This window comes from Candoia aspera, chromosome 2 (assembly GCF_035149785.1).
Source record: "Candoia aspera isolate rCanAsp1 chromosome 2, rCanAsp1.hap2, whole genome shotgun sequence".
In the NCBI taxonomy this organism is placed as follows: Eukaryota; Metazoa; Chordata; class Lepidosauria; order Squamata; family Boidae; genus Candoia; species Candoia aspera.
In genome coordinates, this window is record NC_086154.1 from 109380328 (window position 1) to 109398562 (window position 18235).

General features: G+C 42.1%; 1 protein-coding gene across 1 annotated transcript in view; it reads right to left on the bottom strand.

Annotated features, from left to right (window-relative positions):
• Nucleotides 1-18235, bottom strand: part of MYO15B (myosin XVB) — a 75148-nt gene that overhangs the window by 40471 nt on the left and 16442 nt on the right. Inside the window, exons 4-16 of the mRNA XM_063293100.1 lie at nucleotides 16029-16159; nucleotides 15555-15650; nucleotides 12387-12622; nucleotides 12117-12295; nucleotides 10452-10524; nucleotides 8944-9141; nucleotides 8752-8846; nucleotides 8389-8486; nucleotides 8093-8174; nucleotides 4775-4933; nucleotides 3419-3513; nucleotides 1994-2608; nucleotides 12-108 (exon numbers count right to left, since the gene is read on the bottom strand). Coding sequence (XP_063149170.1) covers nucleotides 12-108; nucleotides 1994-2608; nucleotides 3419-3513; nucleotides 4775-4933; nucleotides 8093-8174; nucleotides 8389-8486; nucleotides 8752-8846; nucleotides 8944-9141; nucleotides 10452-10524; nucleotides 12117-12295; nucleotides 12387-12622; nucleotides 15555-15650; nucleotides 16029-16159 — 2154 coding nt within the window. The remainder of the gene's footprint in view (nucleotides 1-11; nucleotides 109-1993; nucleotides 2609-3418; nucleotides 3514-4774; nucleotides 4934-8092; nucleotides 8175-8388; nucleotides 8487-8751; nucleotides 8847-8943; nucleotides 9142-10451; nucleotides 10525-12116; nucleotides 12296-12386; nucleotides 12623-15554; nucleotides 15651-16028; nucleotides 16160-18235) is intronic.

Genomic DNA, 18235 nt, shown 5'->3' on the forward strand with positions numbered 1-18235 from the left:
GTATAACTCACCCAGTTTTTGGAAGTACTCGACTTTCTTTTGAAAAGTCCCTCGAGAGAGAGAATCAGCTCTGATGTCTGCAGGCGAAGTTTCTTCAAAGATGTGGATCTAGGACACACATCAGAAGGCATGTTACAACTTGGACAGTGTTTTTGATCTTTTGTTTAGAGAAAAATCTAAACCACAGAATTCAGACATACTTCTAGATCCAGTTTGCCAAAATCCCAGATGAGCAATGAAAATACATGGAAAAGGAATGAGAAAGGTCCCCGAGTCATTTTTTTTTTTTGGACTACTTGGGGGACGCCGCTTTTGCGACATTTTCTTGGCAGACTATAAAGCAGGGTGGTTTGCCATTGCCTTCCCCAGTTTGCCATTACCTTTCCCCCAGTGAGCTGGGTGCTCATTTTACCGACCTCGGAAGGATGGAAGGCTGAGTCGACCTGAGCCGGCTACCTGAGAATCCCGCTTCCGCTGGGATCAAACTCGGGTCGTGGGGAGAGTTTCGGCTGCAATACTGCTGCCTACCACTCTGCGCCACACGAGACCCAATTACATGGAAAATAGTTTGATCAAAACACATTAGCAGCATTGCAGGAAAAAAAAATGGAGGGTGTCTCCTCCAATAGGTACAGATCCTGACAATGATTTCATTAAACTCTCTCTGAGGACTCACGTTTTTCCATATTACCACCATTACATCCTCAGGCCAATATTAAACTCTATGGGAGACATGCCTGAGCCTCTTTCACTAAGCAGATGGATGTTTTTCATGGCAATTCAGTCATCTACCAAAAGTTAAGCCTGTTTTTTACTAATAGAAAATGTGATGGTAAACCTAAGTCTATGACTATAAGTAACAAATTCAATAAATGCTATTAAGGAAAATCCCTCCAGATATATGTAAAACAAGATGTCAAGGGGAAAGTATTCTATCCTAGCTTTTTCTCAGTTAATTTTATTGTACATTTTATGTACTTGCACATTTTAATGTACTTACGCTAGTTCACAGATTAAATCAATATTTCTCAACATTGGCATCTTGAAGATGCGTGGACTTCAACTCTCAGAATTCCCCAGCCAGCTGGGGGATTCTGGGAGTTGAAGTCCACGCATCTTCAAGCTGTCAAGATTGAGAAACACTGGATTAAATGGTAGAACTTTGTATAGGCTTATTTTTACAACAAAAAATGGATTTACCTTGTTACCTGTTGTTTGTAAGATTTGAGGCCACATCTTTTAAGTTAAGAGCAACTATAGTGGCAGAAAGCTTGAACTTCATTTTTTAAAATTAAATTAAATTAAATTAAATTAAATTAAATTAAATTAAATTAAATTAAATTAAATTAAATTAAATTAAATTAAATTAAATTTAAATTTATTGGCTGCCCAACTCCAGTGGACTCTGGGCAGTAGTCTCTTTCTTATCTTATTCTTTCTCTTTAAGCCTTGGGAGCTGGGCAGCAATCACTTTTTTTCCCCCCTTATGAAAGCCTTACCAACTTTTTGTGCCACAGCATTTAACCAATCAACAGTGCAGAGGAAGATTTGCATTATGGACCAAGTCAGCCATCCCACTGGTTTTCTTTTCCAGTCCTACAACTTCTATAATTTGTAATTATATGACTCGTTCAATTATTTAATACAAGCTGTCAAATAGCCAGAAATTTAAAGAGCTGAACATGGTTGACCCTTATTGTAGGTACAAATAAAGGACTTACACTAGGATTAACATACTAACTTTCAAATCCATGGTCAGCTATAAAACCTACTGGCAGACTGTGACTAAAATGAGATAATCTTGTCTATGATTTCTGAGTCCCTTGGAATTCAGGTACAACAAATATATACATGCAGTATATCTGGGGGGTGTTATTCCCTATGCTCCATAGAATGAAGTGATAGGATTTTTTCCCTCTCTTCCCTCATGCAGGCTCAGTGGAGTATTATCCAGAAAAAGAATTCTATAGTGCTATTAAGGGATACTCAGTACCGGCACTGGTGGTGGAAGTGGCGATTCTGATGGGTCAGGCATTGGCTCATTTTTGTTGCTGCTCTTGGCGCTCATATCATCAGATGCTGAAACTGGCTGAGATGGAGGAGGAGGAGGAGGAGAAGAATCCTGGACTGGTCTTGAAGATTCAGAAGGCTGTTCCTGTGTTGATGCTTTTTTTGTTCTTGAACGTTCACAAGATCTCTTGAGGAGTAATGTTTCCTTTGGGCTTGAAGGTTCAGGTGACTTCCTTTTTGGTGATATTCGTCTTGATCTTGAGGATTCAGGTGACCTCCTCTTTGGTGATAGTCGTCTTGACCTTGTAGATTTAGGTGATCTCTTCCTTGGTGATACTCGTCTTGATCTTGGAGATTCAGGTGAGCTTTCTGATGATGCTCGCCTTCGACTTGAAGGTGACCTCCTCTTTGGTGATGCTCGTCTTGGCCTTGACAATTTAGGTGAATTGTGTGGTGAGACCTGTCTTTGTCTTGAATATTCATGTGATCTTTGTGAAGATAATTGCTTTGGGCTTGAAAACTCAGGAGATCTATGCTGCTGTTGCTGCTGCTGCTCCTGTTCTGAAATTTTCATGGCTTGAAGTGTCATCTGCTGAGCCTACAAAACAAAATTCTAATTTTGTTGCTCCTTATTTACTTTATGGATTTATATCCACCAAACATTCAGATCTCAGATTACTTTTAATCGCTAGCTAAGCTATGATTTCTACTTTTGTCCTATTTTAGAGCGAAGAACCACGCTGAGACGGTATCTTGGTCTCTAGTGTTTATTGTCCTACTCTAGTAGACAGAAAATCCTGCCAAACTGAAAGACCGTGGGAAACCCACACAGATGAACCCAAAACTCAAGGTGGGTCTGCTCTCAGTTTCTTTGAAGGAAAGTTCAAAGCCTCTAAACTACGCATGCATTTTCCCCCTTGGATAGGGCTCCCCTCCTGATCACCATCAGTACTCATGAGAACTTTTTAAAATTCCCCTTTCTTGTCCTCTTCATGTGTCTCTCCTCCACATCTATTATTCTCTAATATCTCCCACCTTGTTATTTGTTCTCTTAAAAAGCAAAGCTTAACATGAAAACAATAAACAAACATGACAATAATTATAGTGTTACTGGTATCATATCTTTAATTCAGGAATTCACTCATTTGTATGTTTCTATCATGCACAAACTTGGCAAAAAAACCCTCCCCATGTGGCAGTTTCTCTCTACTGAGCCTACTCCCTAGTATTAGATGCTAAATCAAAGCTTGGCCTTTTGAGCCTTGTGTTGCATAACAAATGATTTCTTCGGGTTGTTGTGGGAAGTTGTACAACACGTAACTGACAAGCTAGGTATGATTTGCAGCCAAGACAATTCACTGTCTTGCATACTAGTTCCTGGTTCTTTCACTCTAACCCTGTCACATACCAGAAGCAAGGCTTGTTGGTTGATGACAGATTGTTGCTGTACCATTGCCTGGTTAGGATCCACTGATGGTACCATGGGCTGAGTCATCATCATAGCTGAGAGAGAAAGCAAGAGAGAGGTGGTCACACAGAATCACAACACACATGGTCAGCATCCTCCTAGTGTATGTCCCCACATCCTGTTAAATGAATGGCAATTTTTGTGGAAGCTGCAAGTGAAGAACATCTGCTTTGATGAAGAGTGTAAAAGATTTGTATGCTGCCTATAGTCCATTGGAGTTGGGTGGCTAATACATTCGAATAAAAAAATAAAATAAAAAGATGGCTTCTTGCTAGGGGAATTATCACTGCCAGAGGATAAGACTGTAGAAATCAATATTATAGATTGATGAAGAATAAGCAGTGCTCCTTCTTAAAGTGTTTATCCCAATATAAGTGGAAGGCAACTGAACCAATCCAAACTTTGGGACAGTGACAGCAGCAGTGCAGAAGTGCAACAGGTTATGTTTGATTCGTTTCTCCAGAGCTCTCATTGTACATGTACCCATAATGGCAGCAGCTGAATGGTTCAGTTGCATGGTTCTTAAAAGGAAGTTTTTCTTTTTAAAGGCAGGTTGGCTGAATGGTGCAACAAGACACCCTTGCCCTAGGTTGAAACTTACATTTGTGTAATCTGTGGCCCACCCAGCACTCTCAAGACGTGCCACTGAATTTCAGCTGCAGAGTTTCTTGGTTCTGGAGATGCTTTAGGAGTGTGCCTTGTATCAGAGTCGGTATCAGAGTCCTTTTTGCACCCCGTTCTTGAAAGCCACGAAAAAAGCCAGGAGCCTGAATTGTAGCTTCTGATCCTTCAAACATTGCCCACCCCTATTCTAGTCCCTCAGGATCATTTGAGGGGCCTGGACCAGCGTACCACAGTAAACTCTGGTGCCGCCATTAATGGAAAGAGGGATGTTTTTGCTTACTGAAGTTTATCTACTACCAGAGATCTTGATAAAGGAAGAGCACAGCCCAATAAAACTAAAACTAAACGCATAGCTACTGTACATACAACCTTTTATTTATGCTATATTATGCTTTGGGGATAGATTTAAAAATGTGACAAATTGTGAAAAATTATTTGCAAACAAAAGCTTTTTTAAAAAATGCTCATTAAGCAGAATTACAGGAGCAAGTAGCAAAGTATGGAACTGATAGACAGAAACGGATGTGTTTTAAATACTTATAATGTGGTCATGTAGTACTGGAAAACCTAACACAGTTAGTGGGATTGTGGGCTCCTCCTACAGGCTGGGCCATTTCTTTCCCTGCTGGGTTTCATCCCATTTGAGCCCTCAAGTCACTGTATTTTTGTTACCTGGCACCGATCCCATTCCTGGCATTCCTGGCATTCCTGGCATTCCTGGCATTCCTGCCATTCCTGGCATTCCTGCCATTCCTGGCATTGTGGCTGGCATCATTCCTCCCACAACTGGCACAGATGGATAAGCTGGTATGTTCATCATTCCTGGGTAACCTGATGGATAGAAGGAAGAGAGTCTGGCCTATTAGGCTTATTGGGCTGCACAAACCCAGATTACCACTAGATTGCAGCAATATATTATCCCTGCATTTGTCTGGATTTTTGCAGCCCGTATCTCATAGCCCTAAACAAAATTCACTGGAGGTTCTATTCATATCCATGATTTGAGAAATCCTCCAGTTTTCAATTAACAATACATTTCAACTACTGTAGCAAGGAGCATACAAAAGAGGTACAATACTGGGATTTCATCATCCATCACATCCAAAACATACACATACTCACATAACACAATACCAAGGATAACAATCCCATGCCATGCAGTGATATTAAACTACCTCTGATATGAATCAAAGACATTGCTAACTCATTGAATAGAGAGGGTTTGGGAAGCTAGAAAACAGCAACAAAAGAACTGTAAATTTCTCAATATGAAGCTCCTATCTTAGCTGCAGGTTATAGAAGATGGTTGGTTGGTTGGTTGGTTATTTATTTAATCAAATTTCAAGGCTGTCCAACTCCTTGAGGACTCTGGGTGGCTTATAGATAAAAGAAAAACAACACATATCAAAAGAGATCATGGCAGGCCAGAAGAGCATAACACCCAGCCACAAACCACTCATAACTGAAGGGGGCTCAAAACCACCCTATTCCAAGGCCTGGGAGAACAACAAGGCTTTCAGTAGTTCTCTAAACATCATAAGGGTGGAAGCCGCATTAATCTCTGGGGGGCAGGCACTGTAACAGAGCAGGTACGCTTCCTGAGTCCTGTAGGGTGACACTGTCTGAGTGATGGGACCTGGCGTGCACCCACCCTGCTTGATCATACCAGATGGGAGAAACCATTGGAGAAAAGCAGTCCCTCAGATAACTAGGCCCTATGCCACAAAGGATTTTAAAGGTGATAACCGGCACCTTCAATTGCACCTAGAAGCCAGAAGTAACCAGTGCAGCCTGCAAAGCAGTGGGGTCATGTGAGTATAACACAATGTCTCTATCACTGCTCATGCTGTTGCATTCTGGACCAGCTGTAGCTTCTTCAGGGTCATCAAGGGCAGCCCCGCATAAAGTACATTACAATAATCCAATTGTGAGATGACCAGGGCTTAAGTGACTGACTGAAGGGCCTCCCAGCTCACCAAAGGGTGCAACCATCACACTAGGTATACCTGTGCAAAGGCCATCTTGGCCACAGCTGCTACCTGCTTTTCGAGCAAGAGCTAAGAGTCCAAGAGGATGGCACAAGGGGAAGTGCCACCCCTTTGAGAGTTAACAGTAGAACAGAAGAAAGATGTTAACAAAAAATATGAAAATCAGAGATAAACAGAACTGATGATTAAAAAGGGTTTTAAGATTGAGAAGAAGGTAAAATATCTATCCCTGTGACAAATACAAATTGTATGTTATTTCAAAATAACTATGTTAAGACATGGAATGAAGTTAAAAAAGATATGTTAAGATGGGAGAAACTACAACTGTCATTGCTGGGAAGAATTTCTGTGATACAAATGAATGTCTTGCCCAGGATAATGTTTTTGTTTCAGACAATACCTGTTTTGACAACTGGTGCACCATTTAAACAGTGGCAGAAGAGTTTATCTAAATTTGTGTGGCAGGGGAAAAAAAACCACGTTAAGTATGTGTTACAAGACGCAAAGGAAAGAGGAGGATTGGATTTACCTGATTTGAAATTGTATTTTGCAGCTAGCTGTTTGGTACGTATGAAAGATTGGGTGCTGCTGAGAAATACTGTAGAAGGCTTTTAGAGTTAGAAGGACATGACCTTGAGATTTGGGTAGCATGGATATTGGTGATACCATGGATTTTAAAAATCATTATGTTAGAGGTGCCATATTGAGAATATGGAATAAATACCAACCCAGGTTGTGCCCAAAAACACCTTTGTGCCTCTCAGCACAAGAAGCATTATATAGACGAGAAATAAAAGGCAAACACAAATGGCTAACTTGTCGTGAGATAGTAGAATTTTGTCAAGGGGAATGTAAAATAAAATCAAGTGAATAACTGGTGGCAGAGGGCTATAGATGTCAATGGTTCTCTTATTTACAATTATTAGAAAGATTTAAAGTAGACAAAAAAGTTACAATGTAACTTTGTAAGACTGAGTTTGAAATAGAATTGTGTACTAATAATGAACAAGTGACTGCTAAAATCTATAACTTTTATTGAAAATTGAAACGGAACAAGTGAAAGAATGTATGATAAAGTGGGCTAAAAATTTTGGTTATAATATACAGATGGAACAAAGGGTAAGTATGTGGCTAAAGGGATTGAAATTTACACTACAGTATGTTATAACTCCTGCAGGATTGAATGACCACAGAGAATATATACTTCCCATTAATTAAGAAATATTCTGATACTATTGTTTTAATGTGAAGGATTCTGACTTCTTTGGTCATTAGCCATTTTAACAAAATGAACTGAATAATATCTGCAGAACGTTTATCCTTTGTTTAGGGGACTCAAATAATTAAATCAAATAACAACATCTGGTGAATAGGAGAGAGCTTTTAGCCAGAGAACTGAGAACATGGTTTTGATTGGTAGTTTTACATTATGGAGATAGGATCTGGTATTCCAATAAGGATTATTCATTGTATTTTACAATACTGAAATATTGTTAGCTATATTATTGTTACATATGGTACCTATGTTTTATCTTTGTAAAAGATGACTGAAGTTGTAAATGCATTTAAGAACATGCACTTTGTAACAGTTTTTACATTTCCCCCATAAAAGAACTACTGTATCTGAAACATGCAGACAAATAATATTCTGCAGATATTATTCAGCTCATTTTGTTAAAATGGCTAATGACCAAAGAAGTCAGAATCCTTTACATTAAAACAACAGCATCAGACCTCTCTACAACAGTTGTTAGAGTTTTTTCATGTTGTGCTTGTACAGCTGTTCACCTCCCCCCTTTTTTCCTATTTACTAGATGCAGGGAAAAATATTTAGATCAATAATCCCCATCCCAGCAGAGTGAATAGTAAGACTTGATTCCACAGAGTTGCTGACGCATCCTTCAAAAAGAACGGCCGCAGAAGTCACCACCCATCAAAGCCACCCATCACCCTCCCACCAAGGAAGACCCTGTTGCTCTCCTCCCCTTGCACAAACTCGCACCTGAATAGACTCCTTGATGCATAGGTCCAATTTTCCCACCTCCTTTCATACGACTAGTCAGGCTTGCCTCACTTTCCATGTCCTGCAGAGAGGCAGGAGAGAGAGAGATACCAACATTTAGTTACAACTCCGCCAATCTAGCTACTCCTGGAGATCAGGTGTCCAAATGTGTGGCAAAGAGGCAATGATCACAACCACCAGCAGAGCTATGTTGTCAGTGCCCACCAAGGAAAGGGAGATTGTCAGAAAGTGGGTGCATGAGGAACAGCAAAAACCTTAGAAAAGATGACACTTACTGACATATGAGTTCTGGAGCCAGCATGTAGCAGGGGTTTAAAGAGGCCATCCACATAGTGATCCAGTTCTCTAGGGGGCATTGGACTATCCATGATGTCTAATTTGGTGTGGGGGGGGGGAGTAGATAAAATCCTTGTTAATCAAAGAAGCAAAACTCCTGTCATTCTCCAAATCCATCTCTTGTTCACTTTCTTCACCTATCCTCAATGCATTCTTTGAGCCTATCTCCCCCTGCCCCAGATCCAAATATGGCTGGCACAAATGGACAGCTTTCGTGGCTTCAAGATGCAGAAACCAAAGACCCCAACTCTCCCCAGCATTCTCATATGCCTTTGAACTCCTGACCTGAGATTGAGACTCACCTGGATGGACAGCCTTGCCAAACATGGGAGGCAGGGAAGGTGGGGGGAAGGGAGGCGCCTTAAAGGTTGGTGCAGGAGGGATATCCAAGGACATCCTATCAAAAGAGAAATACAGTAGGGTCCCAAAAGCAGAGATTTCTGGGAATACAAGAGAGGTTGTTGGGGACAGGAGGCAATGAGGAAGTCACTTACCCATCTGGAGAGTTCTCTTGGGAATAGCTCGCATCCCTCTCAGGGATAATAGGATAATCAGAGGAGAACTGAGAAGGACAATTTACTTCCTCCATTTCACCAATGAGATCCAACACAAAATCACAGCCTGCCAAGTCCTGCCACTGACTGCCTTTGAACATTGACACGGACCATCCACGAGGGACTGTATCCAGACCCCTGAGATCAACAAAGTGAGGGGACATAGTGTCAGAGGAGGTAGCAGAGGATGCTATGAAGTAGCGAAAAGGACCAGGAAGATGGTATGAGATGTGTACAAGGAGGAAAAGTCTATGTTCAGCTTCTGCATGATTTCTTATGTGCTGGTTAAACATCTCACATACGCAGTGGGCATAAGAATATCATAAAATGCCCCAGAAGACCCAACAGATTTCAGGTCTCCTCTGAGGCATTATTGCTCTTTGCAACTGAGATAGAGTTGGGCTTCATAGCCCTGCAAACTAATGGATAAAGCAAAAGAATGTAAAATCCCTCACTGCAGAGGAGAACCATTGAATAACTAACATGGGCCACTGAATTCACAGGATTGTTACAAGAGTAAAAGAAACAAACTTTATCATTTTCCCCCAATGTTCTGCCTTTCCTAAGCCTTTGAACTGGGACTTGCAGGATTATCTTGCAAAGGCTAAAAAGTAATAAAGCACCGTTTCATAGATCCTTTGGATGAGTCTTTAAAGGAACAGGAGATCTCTGTTAGAGGCCAGAAATCCTAACAGAGAATTCAGTCCAGGCATGTGAGTACTCCTCCTCCTCACATCATTCTGCAGTTGCTCTTTTCATTCCTGAATGCAGCCTGCTGATTCTCAGTAAACCAAGAGAGGCCAAAGTTTTCACTGACAGAGGAACGTAAGAATTGCTATGACCAAAGGCAGACATGAAGCCCCATTCTGTATGGATGCAGGATCATGGCCAGAAATTGCTTCTGGCATAATTGCTTACCTAACTGACTACATCCAGGTAGCTGAACTAAGGTTGAGCAGCAGCACTAAACACTTGGATCCTAGATGGGATCCAAGATGGGAACATCTTGGATCCCATCTAGGATCCTGCATCCATACAGGCTTGGAATGGGAGGGGGAATAATTATGCCTGTGGATGGCTAGCGCCCTAAAGTCATTTTGAGGGGCCTGTTACACTCAAGGATGGATTGAGATCTTTTAGCCATTTAGATTCTATTATATTGGTATTTTATTGTATTTTGTACTTGGGATGGTTCTGAATTTTAATCCTGTTTTATTGTAAACTGCCCAGAGCCCCCTGTGAGGGAGAGATGGGCGGTGAATAAATGTATAAAATAAATAAATAAAAAATAAATACATCTTGGATGGGGCACTATTTTTTCCATGTTGCTGATTCATGCTGCTGCCCTCCAAGAGTAAGAGCAGTGCTAGATATCTTTTTTTAAAAAAACAACCTAACTGGGTTTTTTAAAAAAGAGGCAATCCCAATGTCCTTTGCCTTTATATTACCTTGAGCTCAGGATCCAGCCTGCATATTGCTCTCCTGTGGTCCAAGATTCTACTTCTGCTGAAATCCTCTCCTCTAAACCAGGGAAAGAGAAAGACGGAGTTTAAAGACAATTATGAATATGACCTATAGGAAAATCCTGCTATATAGGGTGTGCCAGCTAGCCATGCTTCTTTCCTATTTTGCCCACCCCCAAGAATATACTGTTCCGTATATATTTTTAATTCTGCAAAATTGGATTCTTCTGAACACCTCTCTTGTAGGTGCCATTCTGGCGACTGAAATCACTTTGCCAAAAGTGAATGGGCATGCCAGGTTGTAGTGGAGCAGCTCTCTGTAGGGACCGTGCTAGACTGACAGCTTGATGTTATATATTTATTTAGAAATACTGCCAGCTCTTCTTAGGAACTTCAACACCATCATTGTTTTTACTCTCTAAATCATTATTTCTCAACCTTGGCAACTTTCAGATGTGTGGACTCCCCATGCTGGCTGGGGAATTCTGGGAGTTGAAGTCCACACATCTGAAAGTTGCCAAGGTTGAGAAACACTGCTCTAAATCCTCAGAAAAACAACCTGTGGTTGTATTCAGTGCTGCCAGCCTCAAATTGCAGAGAGGAACTCATTAGTGAATTGATCAATAGGAAGACCCTCCTTATTGATTAGCCCTCCAGCTGATCAATAGGAAGGCACAAAAAGGACATTCAGCTAATATCCTGCTCCCTTTCACAGTTCATGTTGTGTCCTGCCTTTGGCAGTTCGTAAAACAGGCAGAGGCAGAGCAGTAGCTGGGAGAGAAGAACTACAAAGCCACCAAGGCACCGTCCTTCTGCTCAGTGTAAAAGATCTGTGAAATGCAAGTGCGACCCTCTGGTGACTGAACCTGTACAGCAGAGGGGAAGGGAGCCTTGGAACTGAGAGCCCGCAAAAGGTCCCATCAATGGGAAAACAGTCCACTCCCAAACTCCACATACTGTAGCACCAACACCTCTAATGGGAAACTGGATTAACTGTGATTCTGAATGCAGCATGGCTCAGCCAGAAACCAAGCAGCTCAGCTGCCAAAGGGGCAGTGTGGAATCACCCGGAATGCAAAGCAGTGTAGCTGTCGGGCTTCCCTCCAGCTGATAACTGAAATAACAAGTAGGACATGGCTCTGATAAGATGCTTTTATTGCAGATGCTAGAGAAACTCTTAATAACGCAGAAAAACAGCTACAACTAACTGTAAGGCTCAAGACCTACCTATAGCAGACCGAGGTTCAAATCTTACGTCTCGTTCTCCTGCCTGTATATCACAGAGGACCGAGAGCCACTTGTTCCATGGTGGTACAACTGGGTGACTCCTGTGCTTTGTTACTGTAATGGCCCAGTCTGTTCTCAGCCCCTTGGTTTCTAGCTTTGCCCACTGCCGCCCTCACGCTAGCATTGCACTAGATATTGATGTATGCGGTGGGACAGGAAGCCCTCGTCTCTATGTAGACCCAAAGGAAAGTGGAACATTTTGTAGGGTGTTTGCTGCGCTGGCAGTCTTTCTAATCAGACTAAAACCTTTGGAACAGAGAGCTTCACAGCACTCCACAGGCAGTTCCACAGTCCACTCTACTGGGTCAAAAATGCTACTCCCACAAACACGAAGCAGCTGCTGAATAGGAAAGCAACGGTTACCTTTATGAGTGCAGACCTCCAGCACCATCTTGCCTTTCCGCTGGTTGGCAGTCCACTCCAGGCGGGTGGGGGGGAAACTGCGGGACAACGCTGAGTGACTCTCCGCCTGCTTCATGGATGTCAAGAGTTTGTGCTGGCACCTTCCATTGTAGCCCTCCAGACCATGATCTGACACAAACCTAAATCCCAGCAAGGGAAGAGCCTTCAGCAGTGACTGCTATTATTTCAATGCAGCCCAATACCCGCGGGGGAAGAAGCCCCACTTCTTACTTCAGCAGAGGTTTCTCCAGAGCTGGGGAAGGCGTGAAGGCACTCAGGAGAGTGGCCATCAACACCCAGCCTCGCTGGCATTGCTCCAGATCTGAGTTCTTCCACAGCTGGGTGGCCACCTGGCTCAGCAGCTCATTGCGCAGGGGGAGGCTGGCTAGCCCCTGGCTTGCTACGTAGTTTCCTAGAAGCTGTTCGTGGAAGCCCTGCAAATCCCTGTCATTGATGAATCGCAGGATCTGCAGGAAAAGGAGGGGATGTACCATAAAAACAAGTGGTGCTGCTGTCAGATATAGATGGAAAAATCATAGCAACCTCATCTCTGACCCCTTCTTACCATCAGGGCTAGGTTATCCACTGGGCACAATGGACACAGGGCCTGGCCCCTTCCCCCCAATATTGAAATAAGGTTTTAGCACCGGCCCATCTATTTTATATAAACTATGATTACATTACGGAACCTATACATCAGATAGAATGCAAGCGCAGAATTTATTTATAGATCTATCTTGAGAGACTATAATTATGAAAATGTCCAGGGCATACAAAAACTTCAGTCTTTCCTGAAAATATAATCCTCCCTCTCCATCATGAAACCTAAATTGGAGATGCCAGAAATTGAACCTGGGACCTTCTACACACAAAATGTGAGTTCTGTCACTAAGCTATAACATCTGGAGGCTGTTTTCCCTCTCTGTCCATGGCAGCTAAGTAGGTTTATTTTTCTTAATGCAGCTGACCAAGAAATACAGTAGGAGATGAGTTATATTAATTGCTAGGAATTTAAGATTAATCTGCTATCCCCAACTTTCCTCCCAAAGAACTACCTGTAACCTCTCTAAGTACAAGCAAGGGTAAAAGGTGGTTTTCCTTCTTTTCATATGAAAAAAATACAATTAAAAGTTTTAAAAGGAAAGTTATAATTAACAATTAGTAAAAAAGAAAGTTCCTTTTTCCAGGATCATTAAACTGTGACCTATACAGGAATGCAACATAAACGCATAATAGAGGCAGTATAAATTTGCATTGTTCCTGATATTCCTATCTTATTACCACCTCTCTGAATGATCCTATCACACCCAAGTAAGGAACCACTTTCTGTATAGGTGCAGTAGATAAGAACAGAAACCTGGGGACAGATAAGGACTACCCAGCGTGTTCTCAAGCTTCTGGACAGAGTAAACTATCAAAGGTCTATTATGATAGCTTCCCAGTCACACCTTACCCACACAAAAGTTGTCTGGGCCTTTATGCACAATTCTAAACACAATTTAGATGTCAGATCACAAGTAATCCTGTGGTCTCTGGACAAGAAGGATTCTAGATAGTAGGGAGGAAATTGTGAAAACAGATGAGAGGCAAGAGTTTATTGGGGATAACCAGAGAAGCTGCATAGGCCAGAAGAAACTGGACCTTTTTTCAAAATTGTTCTCCCTGCTCCTTCTGTCCCATTCTTTTCATCAGTGACTCTATGCTGCACTGAGCAGTAGGAAGAAGGGAAGATTGGCAAGCAGCCATTTTGCCACCCTGAGTTAGTGTGTGTGTGAGAAGATATCTGACTAAAGATACGCCCATTCGTCCATCTGACCCCTGAAATCATTCCTGAATGGAGAAGATGGGGCTCAGACAGTTGTATCCAGTTTAGGCACAAGCACAATCCTTTCTTTTTATTCTGAATTGCTGGAAACTTCTTTTCCTGAATTCCACCATAAGCCATTCAAATACAAATGTTAGTGTTTGAATAAACTATTGTTGAATCCTAAAATGTTTAGAATTAGTCTTGGCAACTCATAGTTCCCATTTGAAAGAAGGCTCAGAAGATGCGGATAATATTCTCTCTCTTTTCTACCACCTATCTAGAAGACTTTTGGCCTGGTCTGGTCATCCTGTGTCAGGGTGAATTTCCCTCCTTGGAAACTACCTAGAAATCCTTCTGTTGGATGAAATTAACAGTAAGAGTAAAAGCCTGAGAAGGCTGTGAAGTTCCTGGAAGCCCCATCTAACCTGAACTGGTAAAGGATCCTCAAGAGTCTTCGTAAATTTAGTCCGCTAAATTTGGTTTTTGTTTATTTTAAAAAGATAAAACTAAAAACATTTCTGGCTTTTTTATTGGATTATTTAAAACATGTACTGGATTTAAACTGGATTTGATTTCCTCTTTTGGTCAAGCCAGGGAAGTAGTTTTTCCCATGGGCCAAACAGATGGGCAAACAGCATGGTTGTTACAGAGCTTGGAAGAAAGGGCTGAAAAAGGATGGAGCTTTCTCCCTTGGTGTAAACCATAAACATGGAATCCCATATATATTCAAGTGGAGGCTTACGTAGCATATTTACCTCTGAAATATATGATTTTTAAAAATTGGCAGTCTATCCCAGCTCATGAGGTTGGGGGTGTAGAGTCCTATTTGCCATACATTGAAAAACTTTAAAAAGCTAGGGCAAACACACTGGTCAAGGAAAACAAAAAGTTAAATCCCTAGTTTGGGTAATACTCTTAAAGGGAATAGCCAAATGCCATCAGGCGAGCTGCTACAAAAAGCATGGGATTGGAAAGAAATGAGGCCAGATGTCCCCACTATTAGATTTGCAGTTTGCACTTTGTCTGAAAGTAAAGATTGCAGACTGAATGAACATCCCCCAACAGATGTTGTAGGTGTTAGATTACACCTATTAACATAGACCAAAACAGAAAATGAAATAAAAGGCTAATTTCTCAGTTTTGAAAACATGCAAGCAGCTGTAACTTAGGTTTCTTTCTTGCTATGGGCAAAGCTGATAGGCTATGCTTGCACAAAACACTGGAGTTGCAACTGGATGGGTTTTCACAATGCCCTGGACCACAAATGAGCCAACAGTTTTGGTTCAGTTTGTTGTGCAAACAAAAAAAAAAGAGAGGGTTAATTGTGTAAACCATGTAGCTATGTCATATGAACACAATTTAAACTTTCTGATTAGGAAGAATGCACAAGTAAAAGGGAAATATGACAGCTGGTGGCCAATGTTAAGTATTGCTAGGGCTTTTTTTTTTTGGTGCACTAGCAAAAAATGGGAATGACACCCCACCATGAACAATAACACATCTCTTGAGACCCCTTTAAATTTCTGAAAAAGAAAACATTGCCTATTTCTAGCTGGGCCTGCTGGCTGAGTGGCTTATTCATTTCTTCTTACCAGCTTGTTGAGCTGTAGAGCATGTTGTCTGTGCTCAGCGTGGAGCTGGGTCAAAGGCTCTTGCAGCGGCTGTCCAAGGGCAGGGAAACTCACATCCTACAAACAACAAAAGACAGAGGTGTGGAGGAGGTGTGGCACTACCAGCATTTAGGTCACAAAAGAAGTTCTCATGTGCGTCCATTTTAGCACTAGCATTTGTTGCTAGGTGGGCAAGCATGGAGTAAAGGACCTTTTACATACAGTATGTGTAATGGCAGCCACAGCCAAGGGAAAGGGAAGGCATTTAGATGCCCAGTAGGCTGGGAGGTACGATGAGGGGGAAAATGCTACACCTCACCTTGCCCACAGGACATACCTGGTTCATCCCACTAACTGATGTTTAGCTGTTGGACAAGAAACAGGAAAAGAGGGCAAATAGATGCTTCTGGTCATAAGTAACTCTGGGGAAGTCCCTTTCGGACTCTGTAGTCTTACCTGGAAGTGAGTTCTCACAAAGGTAGAGAAAGGAAAGTTGTTGATGTCAGGAGGGAGAGAGAAAGTACCCTTTGCTTTGACTTCTGGAAGAGAAACCTCAGTGACTTGATTACTCTGAGCATGATTGTGATCTAAAAAAGATGGAAAAGAAGCTAGGTCAAAGCTCTTCCTCATGTGATAAGTGGATGTACGTTGACCCATGAAGTTCAGGGATATGCCCAAGTATTTTTCCTGGCAGCAATGCAACCTCCCATAAAGCTTGCTGCAATGACCCATGCTTACATGCATGAACATAGGATGTTGCAGTCAACAGGCTCCAGGAATGAGCAGATTAGCCTCCCCAACCTGGGGACCCTCTTCAGATGTGTGGACTTCAATTCCCAGAATTCTTTAGCAGCATGGCCATTGCAGAGAATTTAGGGAGTGGAAATCCACCAATATAAAGCAAATCAGGTTGAGAAAGGCAAGTAAAGTTGTGTTACACTGACTATGTGACATTTCTAAATTCCTGTTGGGTTGTCAAAATATTATCTGGCTGAGTTAGTATTGTTATTGGCTTTGTCCTGCTCATTCTTGTCAGTGTTACAATTTTGCTTAATAGTGGGACATGCTTATAGATGCTACTACTGATTAATTCAGAGGATTTTTTTTTTCAGCCAAGGCACCTTGCCCACTGACTCTGACCATGGAATCATTTCCCCCCAATCCAGCAGTAACTGAAGACCAAATTATATGGGCTTCATAGATGGCTGCTGCAAAATATGAAGAGGCTGCTCAACACACTCAGTGGTATTTTTGTGAACAAGGTCTCCACGTGATTACTGTGATTTTTACTATTTCACTGCAACTTGTGGGTTGGGGTAGAATTGCAGTGATATGGTGAATAATACTTCAGTTCCATGGAGAGGAAGTTGTTTCCTATAAAAATGTTGGATGTTTCCAGCTATGACTTTCTTGAAGATGTTGCTTTTCCATTTTCATTGTTTGTGGATCTGCAATCTTGTCTATTTAAAAACTAAAAAAAAACCAAACCCTGTAGTGCTGGCCAATGGCAGGACATAGAAAATGTTAATTAGCTGGCTCTCTGTCTCTGTTTTTACTCTTCCCCCACATGTGCTTTTTGCAGTGGGAGGGGGGCAACCAGCCACAGTGCTGGAGAAATATACAGCTACTCAGAGCAATAGGAAAGGGGGGAAGATGCCACAGCTCCTTGGCTTCAGGTGGGAACTCTAAGCAGCAAGGAGATAGGATGAGGCAAGAGTGCCCCCAAGTGGAAAACCACCACCATGTATCTCCAGAGGAAATGCTGCAGAACTGTCTTTGGACCACTCCCCCTGTAATGGTTGCCTATCCTAAAACACACTCAGACTCACAAGCAAGAGCTTGAATCAAATCTGGTTTATTTAAGAATAGTGTGCAAGTACAAAGAAAGCTGAGAATGAGCAGAAGCGCGCCAAATACAAATTAAAAACCCTCGGTGCGAATGTAAGCCCTCCCCCTGTACAACCGTTTCAAGTTCCCCATCCCAGGTGCCCCTAACGAGTTCAGCTAATCAACGGGTAAAAAGACCTTGAACACCAACGATAACCCAAACACATTCCATCCCCAAGAAAACTGATAGACAGTGTCATGAGTAAGGATGGTGAGCAGGGGGCTCCCATCCAGACTGTCAAGCGCATGCGTAGCACTGATGAATTGTTCAGCCATTCAAAGAGACACAGATCGGGACCGCCTTAACCCTTGGGGGTTATATGTCTGGGTTTTTCCCACGCTTCTTCAGTTTGTTAGGATTCCTGTTAAGTACTAGCAATAAATATTAGAGACCAGTTCATTGTCTCAGTGTGTTTCCTGGTTGTTAGGACAGACAGCCTGGTACAAGTGTCCTAACAGCCAGGAACCACGCTGAGACAAGGAACAGGTCTCTAGTGTTTTATTACTGCTACATAACAGAGAATCCTAACAAACTGAAGAAGCGTGGGAAAAACCCAGACAGATAAACCCCAGAGACTAAGGTGGGCCCGATCTGTGTCTCTTTGAATGGCCACCTAATTCCTCAGTACTACGCATGCGCTTTACAGCCTGGACGGGAGCCCCCTGCTCGCCATCCTTACTCATGACATCAAGAGTAATAACGGTGAAAGGTACAGTCAAGCCGCAGGCTTGAAAGGATAAGCGAGGTGAAAGCGGCGAACTAAATCAGGAGCATT